This window comes from Diabrotica virgifera, chromosome 9, assembly GCF_917563875.1.
Source record: "Diabrotica virgifera virgifera chromosome 9, PGI_DIABVI_V3a".
NCBI classification, from domain to species: Eukaryota; Metazoa; Arthropoda; class Insecta; order Coleoptera; family Chrysomelidae; genus Diabrotica; species Diabrotica virgifera.
Genome location: NC_065451.1, coordinates 165,643,643 through 165,660,130, shown reverse-complemented (window position 1 = coordinate 165,660,130; position 16,488 = coordinate 165,643,643). Strand labels below are relative to the sequence as shown.

The following is a 16,488-nucleotide window of genomic DNA, read 5'->3' as shown; positions in this document are numbered from 1 at the left end:
AGCACTAAGTCCTTACAACTAAAAAGTTAGTAATTATTTCCTAAATTGAACTACGCTAGAGTGAGATCCACAACAAGAACGCTACGGTTACCAAAAATAATAAAGATCTCACCTAGCAAAAACACTAATAAGTAAATATATAATGAGTTATATAAATGAGTTATATAAATGAGTTATATAAATGAGTGATATAAATGAGTTGTATAAATGAGTTGGTCAGTTACTCTTTATATACAATGTAAAAACCTACAAGACATATTCCCTATTTGAAATCCGCGACAAACCTTTAACGACCCCTTCCCTATCAAATTTTTAAGCTACAATTATTATTTATAATGATTATTGAACAAGACCTAATTTTATTTATTGGAAACTACTACTTCTATTAAATTAAAAAAAAAAACCAACGACCTAAAACCCTATCTATCAAGAAATATGTACCTAGTTTACCTCAATTGTATGCATACAAGAAGTTTACAGTGCAAGCAACTATAGAGTACCCAAAATATGTAAATAATAAGATTAAACAACTTATCTTAACCACAAGTCCTATTTAAAAAGGTCCAGATAGGAATGAATTTCCTCTTGGCACGGCAAAAACTAGTGGGCTGCTGTGGTGATAAATCCAATCCTGGATGTTGTGAAATAGGTACTATCCAATCCAATCAAAAGTAACTCTAGGGGTAACCCATACCCTAGCTGCTTACAGTAACTGGCACATATTTATATGATGGCACATTAAATGATGATACAATCTATCTAAATTGACTAGGCTAAGTGTCTATGTGACAAGTAGCTACGGGACGGAATCTAAAATAAATTTTATCAATTTAATTACATTATTTATAACACTATGTGTAGACAGCACAGGGTCACTGCACTGGAAACCAAAACAAAAAAACTCAGGTTAGGTATACATATGTCATGTCAAACTGAAACTAATTCAAATCATCAAATCAGACATGGCAGGGACATGCGCATGACATGTCTGATATTCGTTAAAACTTTTTTATATTATTACCTCAAAAAAACCTAGAGCAAAAAGTCTAATGAGAAATTGGAATTTAACTTTAGCACTAAAACATATGGCCTTGACTGTTCCTTTGCAAATGGAAATGAATATCCTTACCGTAATATAACTTATAATGTGACATTTAAATTATTTCTTAACTGAAATTAATATCTACAGATAACGAACGAGATATCTAGGATGGTGAATTTGATTTTATAATGAAGAAATAAAGAGAAATATATCAATATACTCACTTGAGCAAAGCAACACATCGGCGGTATTATAACCTTTTTTCCTTTCGTGTAAATAAGTCTCCAGATATAACTACTGCTTGATTTTTATTAGTATGGGTTATTGGCTGATGTTCGAGGTCTTTTAGTTATATATTTTCCCAATTTTGCCCAAACTCCGTCACCTAAGTAATGACGATGTGTTGCCTCTTTGTGAGTTCGTGACCAACTAAACTAGAAATCGAAAATCATCGATTTTCTTTCTATTGGCGCGCCTGTGCACCGAAAAATCGTAGTTGGATCTTCGCGGGCGTCCCCCAAGGATTTTGTAGAGGGGTATATTTTAATCCAATTTTTAATTAAAGTAATTTAATTAGTAGCGTGATCGCTACATATGAACCAAAATAACGAAGATAGAAAAGTTTAAGCCTAAATTTTACTACGAGAACAATGCAACAGGAGCCCTTTACTATTATCCTAAAAAAATAAAGTATTTGAAAGATTAAAAAATGTAATACAGTTTTATAGCTCTTGAAATTACCTTTCAAATAGTTGGATTTGCCTGATATCACAAAAATTAACAGAGTTATTAAAAAAATTCATTTTTTTTTTTTTGAAAAAGATTTTGAGTATAAATTTTGATGCTATCAACTTTTTCTGGAGCTCATTTGATAGGTATTTCTAAGTACTTTGACAAGTATTTAGTAAGTGTTACATAAAATGCATCTCTTTCCCGTTATTTAAGCTTGAATCCTTAAATTTGAATAGTCGCAGAAAAAATATACATTTAATTACCTATAACTTACTTTAAATTAACATTATTTTTAAGTAAGCAATTTATTATATTTTTATTAGCTCCAATTTTAGCGATGAAAACTTTTTTGTAAAAACTTACAGTTTTTGAGTTATTTATGAAAAATTGCTTTAAAGCATGCATTTTCTTTCACAAAAATTAAAATCAATTTAATAACTCAAAAAGTATTGATTTATTTTAATAACATTATATAACAAATTTTGCTTAGAATTTGTCCCTCTCTCGATTCGTGGGGAACCACTCTATCCGCTCACCAATTTTCGTGAAAATGAATGCAGATTTACCGAAGTCGAAGGTCATAGTTGATTTTTACCTTCAGTGACTGCACTATAGAAAGAAAATTGCAATTCAATAATTGAGATGCGTATATCTTGCGAACTCATAAATTATTAAACGATATGTAGTCGCCAAATAATTAATTTATATTAATAAAATCGCGATTCAGAGGACTGGACTGCGCTCCGTATTCTAATTGAAAAGTAAGATTGTTTTGCCTTCGCATTGCAACTGAATAAAAATGGTATACATTTTTATTTATAGTCGTATTACTCCGTAGAGTAACCAGGTGCATTTTCCGTTGGAACTTTACCAAGCTGCCGACGGGGGATGTGAATTGCATAGTGTAGAATTCCTTCCCTTTGTCTTCACTGCAGCATGCATGTGCTTGCATATTGTAGAAGCCTTAGAAAGTGTACCAATAAGTTTTCAATTCAAAAATCTTTTAGTAATGTTTTTAATATTTTCAATATTATTAATTTTGCTATTAGGATTGAAAACTACTTCATCTTTTAATTTATATTATTTTAAGTACAACTCTCTCTTAAGCCGGGAATACGGGATGGTTTTCTTGCTAAAGGGTTGTAGCTCAATAGTCGAAATGCGCGTGATTTAAGAGTTTATTCTTAAAATATAAGCTATACGAATTAAACTACTATTAACTTTTGTGTAAAAACTTTCAGTTTTTCAGTGATTTACGAAGAACCGCTTCAAAACATGCATTTTTTTCACGAATAATTAAAATCTTTGATATTTAATAACTTAAAAGTATTGACTTATTTTAATAACTTTATATAACAAATGTTGCTTATAATTTGTCCTTTTATTTATTTGTGCAGTTATTTTTTATAAAATAATTTTCACTCACGAGAAGGGGCGGTATCCACCCTCAGGGTAAAGGCGCAAGGTGGTACCATGTCACCTTTGTTTCTTGAGGTATCCTCTAACCACTGACCAATTTTCGTGAAAATCGATGAAGGTTCACCGAAATTGAAGGTAATCGTTGATTTTTACCTTCAGTGACTGCACTATACAAAATAAATTGCAATTTACTGATCTAAATGCTCGTAATTTGGGAGCTCATGAATTATTAAATGATATGTAGTCGCCAAATAATTAATTTAATGCATTTAAAGTACAACTCTCTCTTAAGCCGGGAAGATGGTAGTTTTCTTGCGAAGAGGTTGTAGCTCAATAATCGAAATGTACGTGATTTAATAGTTTATTATTAGAATATATAGGAATTATATCCGCAATACGATATATTTTTTAAGTTTTCTCAGCATTTTTCTCTTAAGTTAAATCAATTAAAGGGTTGTTTGGGGGTGAAGGGGATGAGCTCAAAAATCTAAACTATATAATTTCAAGAGCTCATAAATAGCTCGTAATTCTGCCGCAAAAATCGATTCAATATTCCTATTTTTAAGTAGTGGGGGGGCTCAGTCAGCCCCCCGCCCACTAAAATATTAAATTCCTGCTCAGTTTCAGCTATTTGTTTTTTTAATTTTTCCAAGTGGGGGGGCAGCTCAACACGGTTTAAAAAAAGTTGAATTTGATTTCCTGAATATGTTGTATTTTTTTTGTTTTTCTGTAAGACAAAAATTGGTTAGGATATGGCTATTCAATATGTGTATACACTCGTGATTAGTGACTCGTTCAAGCCCTTTCAACTACAGCCCTTTCAAAAATAAGGACTTTGAACCAAAGAAACTTACAGGTCATATAAACAATACATACACGTGTAAAGCAACTTGTGAAGTGGTAACGATTGAGTTCCTTTGAGATGCTATTTAGGGGTTGATTTTTCGGATTTTTTTACCAAAAAAAGGGACCAATTTTATTTTGAGTGTAACTTGTTTACTTTTGATGCTAGAATTTTTTTTTATAAATCAAAAATAAAGCTTTTTTGAAACACTTTAAAAAGTAGTAATGCGTTTCGTCCAAAAAGTGATTAATTTTTTGGTTATTTCACGTTAACTTATTCGACTTGGAATTTGACGAATATGAAACTACATTTTATTAGCTATAACTCTTCTTCTACTAGGTCTAGAAACGGAAAGATTTCTGCTAAAATAAATTTAGAAATAAATTAATAGACGTTTAAGAGATCAACTGCCAAAAATTATGGAGCAATGTTTTTTATCGATATGTTTTAAAATATACACGACAATAGTAGAGCAGAGGCTAAGACAAGAAGTAGAAGAAGAACTGTGAGAAGAACAAGCAGCGTTTAGAGCAGAAAGATAGACAAGCGGTAACATTTACATAATTAGAAATAATAGACAGGAATGTTGACTCAGGTGGAAAGCTCATTCTGGCATTTATAGATCTAAGATTGTAGAGTAGCTGATTGCCATCTGGTGACCCTTCAAAATACTCAGAAATTGTTCCTTAAACTAATATATGGAAAACGAAAAACATATCCCTCAGACCAACTTTTTCATGAAACTCAGGTTCTTGATGTTCGGGAATTGTACTACTTAGAGTTACTTAAAAATATTTATAAAGAAAATATTCCTCTTAAAGTAAAAGTGTCAAATTATGAAACAAGAAGAAAATTGAATGTCGAATGTCTTCACACTTTAAAAACAGTCACACAACGGTCAATTAAATATTTTGCTCCAAGAATATACAATCAATTGCCCATAAATTTTAAAAATATCAAAAATTTTTGTTTGTATAAAAAATTAGTTATTGCTTGGGTAAAAGAAAACAGGGAGTTGTGTAACAATTAAATAAATTTAAATTATACTAGATTACTAGATAAACAAAAAACATAGAAATTAGATTAGAAACTGTAAAATAAAATAATGATTTGTAAAAAAAAACAATAAACATAAACTTGCCAATATTAGACAGATTAAGTCAACAAACATGTTTATGCTTTTAAGACTTTTTTTTACGTTTATTTTAGTGTAAGTAAATCGAAATTGTAAATTATTTTACTAACTATTAATTTGAATAAACGTATATAATTATTATTATTATTAAGAGCAGCGTTTGATTTTATAGAAAGAAAAATTATACGGCAATGCTTGCAGAAAATGAAAGTATCAATTACACTGATAAAAATAATTAAAAGTATCTACAGAATAGTAAACCGACGTGAACAGATCGAAGGAGAAAGATCTGGAGAATTTAATTGGGAAAGAGTTTCAAAAAGTTACTACTACCGCTACCATTCATAATAGTCATGAACGAATTGATTAGAAATATTGGAGAAAAAACCAACTAAATACAAACAATAAAGGGAAATCACAGGTTTCAGCCAGTAAAAATACAAACCTTAGCCCAGAAACAGACGAGCCGCTCTGCAACGCTACTCTGTGGCGCCACAAAGTGGCTTAGACATGAAATTTTGTAGCGCCAACGGTTTTTATAGTGGGCGCCATTAGCAGCGAGGATCCAATGGATCCAGCGCCAATGGAACGTTTAATTATAATTTACGGCTAATCATCGGAAGCTACTTTGTGGCGCCACAGAGTAGCGTTGCAGAGTGGTTCGTCTGTTTCTGGGCTTATTGTATCCGTATGACAAAGTCCTTCCCAAAGATGGGTTCAATTGAACAAGCCTCGTAGTTTATAAAATACAGGGTGATTGATTAGTAGGGTAAAACTCAATAACTCCGCTATAGTAATAGATAGCAATAAAAGTTAATAACAAAAATTTTAACCACCTTTGAGCTTCACATTAAAAAATTAGTTAGAATGTTACAGGGTGTTCGATAACACAGTGGCAGACCTAACTTTTGTTTGTTTAAATAAAACACCCTATATTTTATTTCATATTCGAAATTCTGTTAACTTCTCCATCACAAAAATATAAAGGTTTGTAATGTTATACAGGGCATTTACAAAGTTATAACCAATTTTTTATGAAAATCGTAACAATTTCAACTCCCTGTATTAATAAAAATAAGCACAACGGCAATGGTTTATTAATGCCATATTTTTTATTTATTGTAAAAATTTTTAAGAATTATTGATATTGCTAATTTTCTTTATATCAAATACAGGGTGAGTCAAAACGCAAGTATATTATTTTCTCAGTAATGTTAAATGGAACACCCTGTATTTTATATCATTATTGAAATGTAACATTAATGTACTTTAATTTTTATATAACATTCCCTCTGCCCAAATTTATTAGTTTTCGAGATATTTTCATTTTTCAGAGCAAATTATTTTAGGTGTTTAAAGGACATCGCACACATCTTATGGAAAATATAATGTCATTCAAATTCAGTAAAATTTATACGATTAGATTCGTTTTAATATAACGATCAATTCTTATCATTGCGCCAACTCTTAATTATGATTAATTACGGCGCAAATTGCAATTAAAGTTTATCGAAATCACATTTTTGGAGTCCATAAAATGTTAGTTTACAATCATTATTGCTCTGAGTGCTATTCATAACAGCTTAAATCCCGCTGGGCCTAAGCGGATTAGTGAAACTAATCCGCTGATTTATGGAGTACCGAAAATCTGGGTATTTTAAAATATTTTTTCTCTCTCTAACTTATGTACCTACCCATTTGATTTCAGATTTATTTATATCAATTTCTGCTCTTATTTTTGAAAATAGAGAGTTGGCGCAATGATAAGATTTGATCGTTAATTTAAAACGAATCTATTGGTATAAATTTTATTGAATTTGAGTGACATTATATTTTCCATAAGATATGTGCGATGTCCTTTATCTAAATTTTAAGTAAACCATGACTGAATTGACAATTGAAGATTACCGATGATCAATCCGGTAATCAATGTAACACTGTAGCAAATAAAGAAATAAAAATAATTTATTAGTAATACATTTTACAAACAAAAACACAACCACTACATGCAATATTTTTGAAACAATTAAAAACTATTAAAAACTAGGGTAGAATACCCAGTGATTGGCCATATTTAATATTTGTGTTAGTCATTGGCCCCCATTAAAAAACTTTTAAAAACAAGGCACCACTGTACAACTAATACTAAATACCAGTATCAAATTCGTCTTCCAACATTCAAGGCCACTTCCATAAAATTTCGTTGTTAAACAGTCTGCCATTTGCGTGCTACAACTCGTTGTTAACAGGTCTCTCAGTCATGTGTAGTATTAGTTAGATTTCTAAAGTATTTGCTAAGGGCGACTACATTTTGGTAAGTGTTTGTGCAGTTTATTTTCTTTAAAACCCTGATTTTCTTACTTTGATTGTGTTAGTTACGTAATTGGTGGCTAATTAAATAATTTTTTTATGTTATAACTAGTAAATTTAAGAAAATAAATGACGGCCAATCTCTAGATTATAAAACACATACTACATTAGTGATTGGCCTGATGGCCAATAACTGAATTTTAAATATCTCGACGAAATTATATTTTCTATAAATGATTTTGAACTCTTTTGGCGTATTAACTCTATTGCTAGTCTATATGCTACAAACAAATCATTAAAATCAGTTATTGGCCGGGGGCCAATAACTGATGTTACACAGGGCCAATAACTGATTTTTACAAATTTGCAGGTAATATTGAACTGAACTTTTTTGGAACAATGCCTAAAATTATTGACGGAGAGAAATATCAAAAAAAGTATACAGAAGAAGAGCTTCAAACTGCCCTAGATGAAATAAACAACGGGTTTTCATTACGAGAAGTTTCAAGGCGCTATAAAATTCCAAGGGCAACCCTACAATTTCGAAAAAGTAAAAAATTTACGAAACCAAATTTAGGACCTAATCCAGTTCTTCTACCAGAAGAAGAAAAAATTTTGGTGAACTGGATTTTCGAAAATCATAGGAAAGGGTTTCCACGTCGAAAGGAAGATGTGCAGGAATCAGTTAAGCAGTTTCTTGATAGTAATCCCAGAGATAATCCTTTTATTAACAATCGTCCTGGCGAAACTTGGTACAAAGCTTTCCTACGAAGAAATCCCGAGATTTCTTTGCGTACAACAGAAGCTGTAACCGCGGCTAGCGCAAATGTTTCGGAAAGTGACATACGAAAATGGTTTTTTGAAGTTGAAAGTTTTTTCATAGAAAAAGGACTTACGGAAGTGTTACAGTACCCCGATCGTATTCTGAATGCAGATGAGACATGTTTTAATCTGTGCCCGAAAAACAGTAAAGTTCTAGCGCCTAGGGGGGCATCAAATGTTTATGAAGTAGAACATGCATCGTCTAAATCTAACATCACTGTGATGTTTACTTTTACAGCATCTGGAGGAATAACACCACCGATGGTCGTGTATCCATATAAACGGCTTCCTGCGAATATCGCCAAGTCTGTTCCTGGTGAATGGGGCATTGGCCTTTCTGATACGGGCTGGATGAAAGCAGAATTAATGTGTGATTATATTGAAAACATACTTTATCCGCATTTAAAAAAGGTGAATACGTCTTTTCCGGTCATTTTGTTTTTAGACGGTCATCGAACACACATGACGTACAACCTTAGTATCTTATGTAAAAAACTAAATATTGTTTTAATATGTCTATATCCTAACTCTACGAGACTTCTTCAACCGGCAGATGTGTCAGCTTTCAAGCCTATCAAAAGTGGATGGAAAAAGGCTGTTATACAATGGAGACGAGATCATCATTCAGAGACATTATCAAAAGAGCATTTTGCAAATGTTCTGAAAATTGCCGTGGAACAAACTGGAAAGTCAGAAACAATAAAAAGTGGATTCAAGGCTTGCGGACTATACCCTTGGAATCCAAACGCTTTAGATTATTCCAAGTGTCTTGGAGGACAAAAAATATTGACAGTTGAATCCGAAACAAAGTCAGAAAATCTAAGTAACACATTTTTAAGTTACAAAGATTTCTCTCGCATAGTAGGAAATCGCATTATTCAAGAATTTAACAATGATTATAAGGATGTCACAGAAAATGAACAACCACTGTTGTTTAAGTTATGGAAAAGTTTTAAACACATTCCTCAGGCCATAGAAGTGATTCCGGTGGAACAGCAAACTTTAAATATGCCTACCGATAGCACTGTCCATACAGAAGAGCCTGAACCTTCCGATTTCAACATTAATGAGATTCCTGTATTAATTGTAAGTCACGATCAAATATTAGATGGGCTGCTGGATGAAAATATTCAAATTATTAATGTCCAAGATATGCCCCCTGAACATACAGGCACGGAGCAAATTGAACTATCAAGGCCTAATAATAATGAAAACACAAACGAACAAAGACCTCCAAATCTGAATGAGACTTTGCAGTTTGCAAAGACACCTAAACGAAAAGGAAACAGAAACACCGAAAAAATAACATATGCAATTACATCTACCCAGTGGATTAAAAGAAAAGCTGAGGAGGAGGAATCTAAAAAAAAGATTGCTGCAGAAAAGGAGGAGAGAAAAAGACAACGTTTGGAAAAGAAGGCTGTTACAGTAAGCAAAATTTCCAAGAAGGTTAAAAGTTTAAAAACTGCCAAGAAAGAAAAAACACAAAGTAAAAAAACAGAGAAAAGTATAAACCGAGAAATAAAAGATGATGATAAGCCTAAAATGTTGAACAAACTTACCGAGCAACCTATCTTACCAGAGAAGGATTCTTTTAATACATGTGAAGACAATTGGCTTCTTGATAAATTTTTGTCAGATATACCATCTTCCTCGTCTTTTCAAGATAACAAAAAATGTGATTTGAAAAATATTGCAATAGAGAAGGTAAAAAAGAGTTTATTTACCGATGAGGTAATGGAAACCTACAAGAATAATTCGTTATTTAAAAATCCTAAGCTGACTGAGGGTCTTTGCTTCTCGTGTACTTATAATTTTAAAGAGCAAAATCTTGGAATTAAATGTAACTTTTGCCGAAGGGCCTACCACATTTCTTGCATAAATAGACTTAATATGCATAAATCAAATTCACAAACATTTAGCTGCAATATATGTCTAAAAAACCAACATAAAATTAATTAAGTCTTATACTTATGTATCATTTTTTACTTTTATATTAAAAGGGAGTTATATTAATAGGGAATTATTTTGATTTTGTGTACTATTTTTTACTGTGAATAAATACTACATATTTTAATTAGTACCTAAACCTGTTTCTTTTTTGATTATCTTTTTCGGCCAATAACTGATTGGTGGTGGCTAATCACTAGAAGTTTCATAATCCGTCCTGGCCAATAACTGACAAATTAGTGGCTAATTACTGGAGAAGCCATGCCAATAACTAGTTTTTGACAGAAAGGTATTACACAAGATTTTTTGGAACTTAAATTTGAATCTAGACTAGAAATGTTTGGTTTTGTATAACCTACAACTGATTTTTTATAGGGAGGAACGTAATATTCCTAATGATAAACATTTATTACATAATTCTATGATTTAATCCCTTAATAGAAATGTGACCGGCCAATCACTGGGTAGTCTACCCTATATCTTTTTATGTAAATGCAACAAATAAACAAAGAAAATTAGTCATAAATTTTACAAAAAAACACACAAACACAAAATACAATATTTTGTGAAGACAATAATTAAACACTACTTTTTTATGTAAACGTAACAATGTAACAAATAAAGAACGAAACATAATTTATCAGTAATACATTTTGCAAAAAAGCATGTTTGAAAAAATTAGAAGCTACTTTTAATAAAATATTTTTAATATTTAATTACATAATGTGTTCAAAATTATCTCCTAACACATTTATGTACGCCTAAAAACGATCGTTGAATGAGCTACTTACTCTACGGAGAATTTGTAAATTAACACATCGAAATACACTTTGTATTCTATTTTTCATCTCATCCCTTGTTGTTGGAGGTATTTTATAAACTTAATTATTAAAGTAACCCCAAAAAAATCAGTCCAGTTATTAAATTCTGGTGATTTGGGTAGCCACGCTACTGGTCCATTGAAAAATTAAAATATCTCGAAAACTAATAAATTTAAACATAGAGAATGTTATCTAAAAATTAAAGTACAGTAATGGTACTTTTCAATAGTGATATAAAATACAGGGTTCCGTTTAAAATTACTGAGAAAATAATATACTTGCGTTTTGACTCACCCTGTATTTGATATAAAGAAAATTAGCAATATCGACCATTCTTGAAAATTTTGACAATACGGTTAAAAATATGGCATTAATAAACCATTGTTGTTTTGCTTATTTTTATTTATACAGGGAGTTGAACTTTTTACGATTTTCATATAAAATTGGTTATAACTTTGTAAATACCCTGTATAACATAACAAGCCTCTATATTTTTGTGATGGAGAAGGTAACAGGATTTCGAATTTAAAATAAAATATAGGGTATTCTTTTTAAAAAAACATAAGTTTGGTCTGCCACTGTGTTATCGAACACCCTGTAACATTCTAACTAATTTTGTAATGTGAAGCTCAAAGGTGGCTAAAATTTTTGTTATTAACTTTTATTGCTATCTATTACGATAGCGGAGCTATTGAGCTTTACCCTACTAATCAATCACCCTGTATATAAGGAAATATATAAGGTCAGTAAGTTTGTGTATCTAAGTTGTCTATCATACGGAAAAATATCAACATGTCACGATTTGTCAATCATTACGGACTCGAACCTTTATCGATTTTCAGTAAAATATAATTTAAGGCTAATTATAGTCCGATTTGAACAAGTGACTAAGTTGAATGGGCCACATTCGTGATTGCATGTCTAACTGAAAGTAATGGCAAAATTGATAAATAATTTGTGTGAAGTGGACATACTTACAAATCAATATTTTCATTTTATATTTAAAGCTACGACAATTCTGCTGTGGAGTAATACGTTTTAACAAAATTATAGTTGACCATGATGGCGATAACTTACAATTTCCTGGCTGGTGTTGGAAGAAGTATGTGGATAGTATTTATTATTTATGTATTGATTGTCGATTTCGTTTGCTTTAATGTAATTGAAGATTTTAGATACACGAAATATATCTGGTTTCTGTCACTTCAATATTTTTGGATACTTATACCTACATATTGTAGACTTCGATAGAATGAAACTAAGGTTAAATATCGGCATTTCGTATTTAGTCAAAAATAGTGAGCAATAAGATCAAAACATCTCATTTTTACTCTTAGTCTGTCTATCTACAATAGGTGCAGGTTATTTTAAGATTTGCTGATCACACTACACTTATAGCAGCAAATGTACAAGAAATGCTACATTTCTTACGACGAGTTGAGTTGGAAAGCATTAAAGTGGTCTTAAAATTAATAAACAAGAGACGAAAAGAATGGTGATTGACAGATTCAACAATATTCATCTGAGATCAAAAACTCCTGGTATGGCAGTATGGAGAGAGAAACCTGGTATGACAGTAACTAATATTCTTCAGCTTATGGAAGATTGAAAACTAAATAAAAGATTTAACGAAGTACACTGAAATTCAGGAACATATCAGAAGGGAAATACAAGAAGAAAAATAGAGGTTGCTACTCAAAAATGCACGAAAATGGAAGGTCTTAGGGAAATAAGGGAACCTAAAAATAGCACAATAACAAATATCCTTAAAAATGATAAAGGGGAATTAGTTACTAATATGAAGAAGAGATTGCATGAACGAGAGAGGAGAACTGTTATTAGAAACCACAGAGTATACCAGATCACCAGTATTACGGAAAAAAGTCATATCTGCCATCAAAAACGCAAAAGACGCAAAAATACTGGACCAGATAATCAAGTTAATAAAACTCATTGATGATGATGATGTTAATGCTGTATGTAACCCTTTCAGCCCTGGTGTACATCGCAATGTACATTAAGTTTAGGTAATCTTATCGACTAAAATATACAGGGTGTCCCGAAAAGATTAGTCATAAATTATACCACAGATTCTGAGGTCAAAAATAGGTTGATTAAACCTCACTTACCTATATACAATAGTGCACACAAAAAAAGTTACAGCCCTTTGAAATTACAAAATGAAAATCGATTTTTTTTTCATATATCGAAAAATCCTAGAGATTTTTTATTGAAAATGGACATATGGCATTCTTATGGCAGCAACATCTTAAAAAAATTAAAATGAAATTTGTGCACCCCGTAAAAATTTTATGGGGGTTTTGTTTCCTTAAACCCCCCAAACTTTTGTGTACATTCCAATTAAATTATTATTGTGGCACCGTTAGTTAAACACAATGTTTTTAAAACTTTTTTGCCTCTAGTACTTTTTCGATAAGCCAGTGTTTATCGAGATATTTTGAATATTTTTCGAATACACCACACATTTGTATATGGTTATTCCGGTAGGTGTGTTGCTGGAATTTAATTGGAATGAATGTAATAACTGTACACAAAACGACGGTAAATATTTTATTTATTGGAGTAACAAAAAATCTGTTTCGCTTTGGTCTCGGACGAAAGGGTCGATGTTAGCGACGGCCAAGGGGTGTGACCTGATACGTATGCCTGCCGAGTTGTTACTGAAGAAAAAAACCACAAACGATAATATGTTTGTGTTGCTTTTACTCTGACCAGCTGTCAATAAATCACTTGGTCTGGCGTACACTTTTGCAGTTTTAAGAAAACAATTTCGAATGCATTAAGTGAGTTGTTGACATAATGGTCTGATATGGTAACTAATTTATGTGGGTGAGAAAACAGATGGTGACAGAGTAAAGCCATGTCACTCTTAATATTTTTGGATTTGAATGTGCATTTCCAATGACTAAGTTGTTTCGCTTTTGAGAAAAAATATTAAAATTAAAATTAGCGAAAATGGTAATTAAAGCGTATCGCTATATGGTTAAGTACGATTATAGACACCATTAATAATCTGAAAATGTATTTTTATAATTTACATTTTTAGGTGTATTTTGAAAAAAAGCCACATCTCGATAAAAGTTGACTTATCAAAAAAAGACTAAGAGGCAAAAAAGTTTTAAAAACAATAATATTGTTTTTAAAACTTTTTTATTGTTTTATATTACAAATATAATATAATATATATTATTATTATAAAATATAATATTGTTTTTAAAACTTTTTTGTCTCTTAGTCTTTTTTTGATAAGTCACCTTTTATCGAGATGTGGCTTTTTTTTCAAAATACACCTAAAAATGTAAATTATAAAAATACATTTTTAAATTATTAATGGTGTCTATAATCGTACTTAACCATATAGCGATACGCTTTAATTACTATTTTAGCTAATTTTAATTTTAATATTTTTTCTCAAATGCGAAACAACTTAGTCATTCGAAATGCACATTCAAATACAAAAATGTTAAGAGTGACATGGCTTTACTCTGTCACCATCTGTTTTCTCACCCACATAAATTAGTTACCATATCAGACCATTATGTCAACAACTCACTTAATGCATTCGACATTGTTTTCTTAAAACTGCAAAAGTGTACGCCAGACCTAGTGATTTATTGACAGCTGGTCAGAGTAAAAGGAACAAAAACATATTATCGTTTGTGGTTTTTTTCTTCAGTAACAACTCGGCAGGCATACGTATCGGGTCACACCCATTGGCGGTCGCTAACATCGACCCTTTCGTCCGAGACCAAAGCGAAACAGATTTTTTGTTACTCCAATAAATAAAATATTTACCGTCATTTTGTGTACAGTTATTACATTCATTCCAATTAAATTCCAGCAACACACCTACCGGAATAACCATATACAAATGTGTGGTGTATTCGAAAAATATTCAAAATATCTCGATAAACACTGGCTTATCGAAAAAGTACTATAGTAAGTACGGTACTAAGTAACATATTATGTTTAACTAATGGTACCACAATAATAGTTTAATTGGAACGTACACACACATTTGGGGGGTTTAAAAGAACAAAACCCCCATAAAATTTTTATCTAAATATATTAAAAAAGAAGCTGGATCTCGATAAAAACTGGCTAATCAAAAAAATACTAAGAAGCAAAAAGTTTTAAAATCGTAAAAAGCCCAACAGCGCCAAGAAAGCATAACTATACATGGAGAACAAACTAAAAAATTTCAAAAATATAAATATCTGGGTACATAATGAAAATAATGGGTACACAGAAGAGGTTGTAGCAAGAATAGGACAAGCAAGAAATGCTTTCAACAAACTGAAAAAATATTATAATATAATATAATATTCTGTAGCAGGGACATTATAATTTCTTTAACCTTCCGATGACCAACCTTTTTTTGTTACACGGATGACCAAGGGGGGGGGGGGGAATGATGCCAGGTCAAAAATAACAATTAACAAAAAAATGAATGTTTTTTTTAAGCGTGGACTTTATGTCATTCAGCCAGTCACAACATGAGTATTAGTGTCATGTGCAGTGTGTATGTTGAGTAAGTGTCTTGTTACTTTGCAAAGTCGACGTCATTAGTGTAAAACTACGTGGAATTACACATAATAGACGGTATTTTACTAGACATCAACTTCAGAATATATTTTTTATTCGTAAAATATAGGGATTTTTTTTTATTTCAAAATATGGGGATATCTGGAATGATAGGATGACTTAAAGTCAAATAAAAAAATAATGAGTTAAAAATTGAAAATACTTTTGAATTTATTAAAGAAAAACATACGCTGGGGTCACAATTTCCCCCGCTTGGTCATCCGAAGGTTAAAGACAATACTTCTGAGATGCTAGGTGTTTTCCTTATTATTGTATGGGCTGGAGGCTTGGACATTAAAAAAGTTATGGGCGTACAAAGGAATATTAAGGATAATTTAGGTGTATAGAGTCATGAATGTTGAGTTCTTGAGAAGAATGAGAGAAGATAGACAAAGTTAGAGAACTGCAATATCTATACTAAATTTACTATCAAGAAGCAGTAGAAATAAACAAACTAAGACACGTTAAATGCTACTAAGAGCACTCCCGAATCATAATTTACAATGTAGAAACTTTGAAAATCATGATTTAGGATTTACAATGTATATATATTTTAAATTATGATTCGGGATTGCTCCTACTACCATTTAACGTGTCTCGGTTTATTTATTTCTACTGCATCTTGATTGTAAATTTAGTATAGGACATGTTATGAGGGGTGAGCGTTATAACTTGTTGCAATTAATAATACAAGGAACAATAAAGGGTAGAAGGAGTCATAGAAGAAGACGCATCTCTTGGTTAAACGCATCTCCTGGTTAAACAATTTTTGAACTTGAATACGAGTTTAGGGTCTTATACTTTAAAA

General features: G+C 31.4%; 1 protein-coding gene and 1 long non-coding RNA gene across 2 annotated transcripts; one reads left to right on the top strand and one right to left on the bottom strand.

Annotated features, from left to right (window-relative positions):
- Positions 1-617: 617 nt before the first annotated feature.
- Positions 618-1,481, bottom strand: LOC126892420 (uncharacterized). Its single transcript, XR_007700819.1, has 2 exons — positions 1,267-1,481; positions 618-810 (listed from the first exon to the last, which is right to left on the bottom strand). It is a non-coding gene; the product is annotated as an uncharacterized LOC126892420 (long non-coding RNA).
- A 5,735-nt stretch (positions 1,482-7,216) lies between these two features.
- LOC126890946 (uncharacterized) lies at positions 7,217-10,387 on the top strand. Its single transcript, XM_050660121.1, has 2 exons — positions 7,217-7,486; positions 7,853-10,387. The coding sequence occupies exon 2, from the start codon at positions 7,882-7,884 to the stop codon at positions 10,264-10,266; it is 2,385 nt and encodes a 794-aa protein (XP_050516078.1). The 5' UTR covers positions 7,217-7,486; positions 7,853-7,881; the 3' UTR covers positions 10,267-10,387.
- Positions 10,388-16,488: the final 6,101 nt, after the last annotated feature.

Excerpts from the sequence above, each read along its gene's own strand:
- LOC126890946 (XM_050660121.1), top strand. The coding sequence starts at position 7,882 with ATGCCTAAAATTATTGACGGAGAGAAATATCAAAAAAAGTATACAGAA.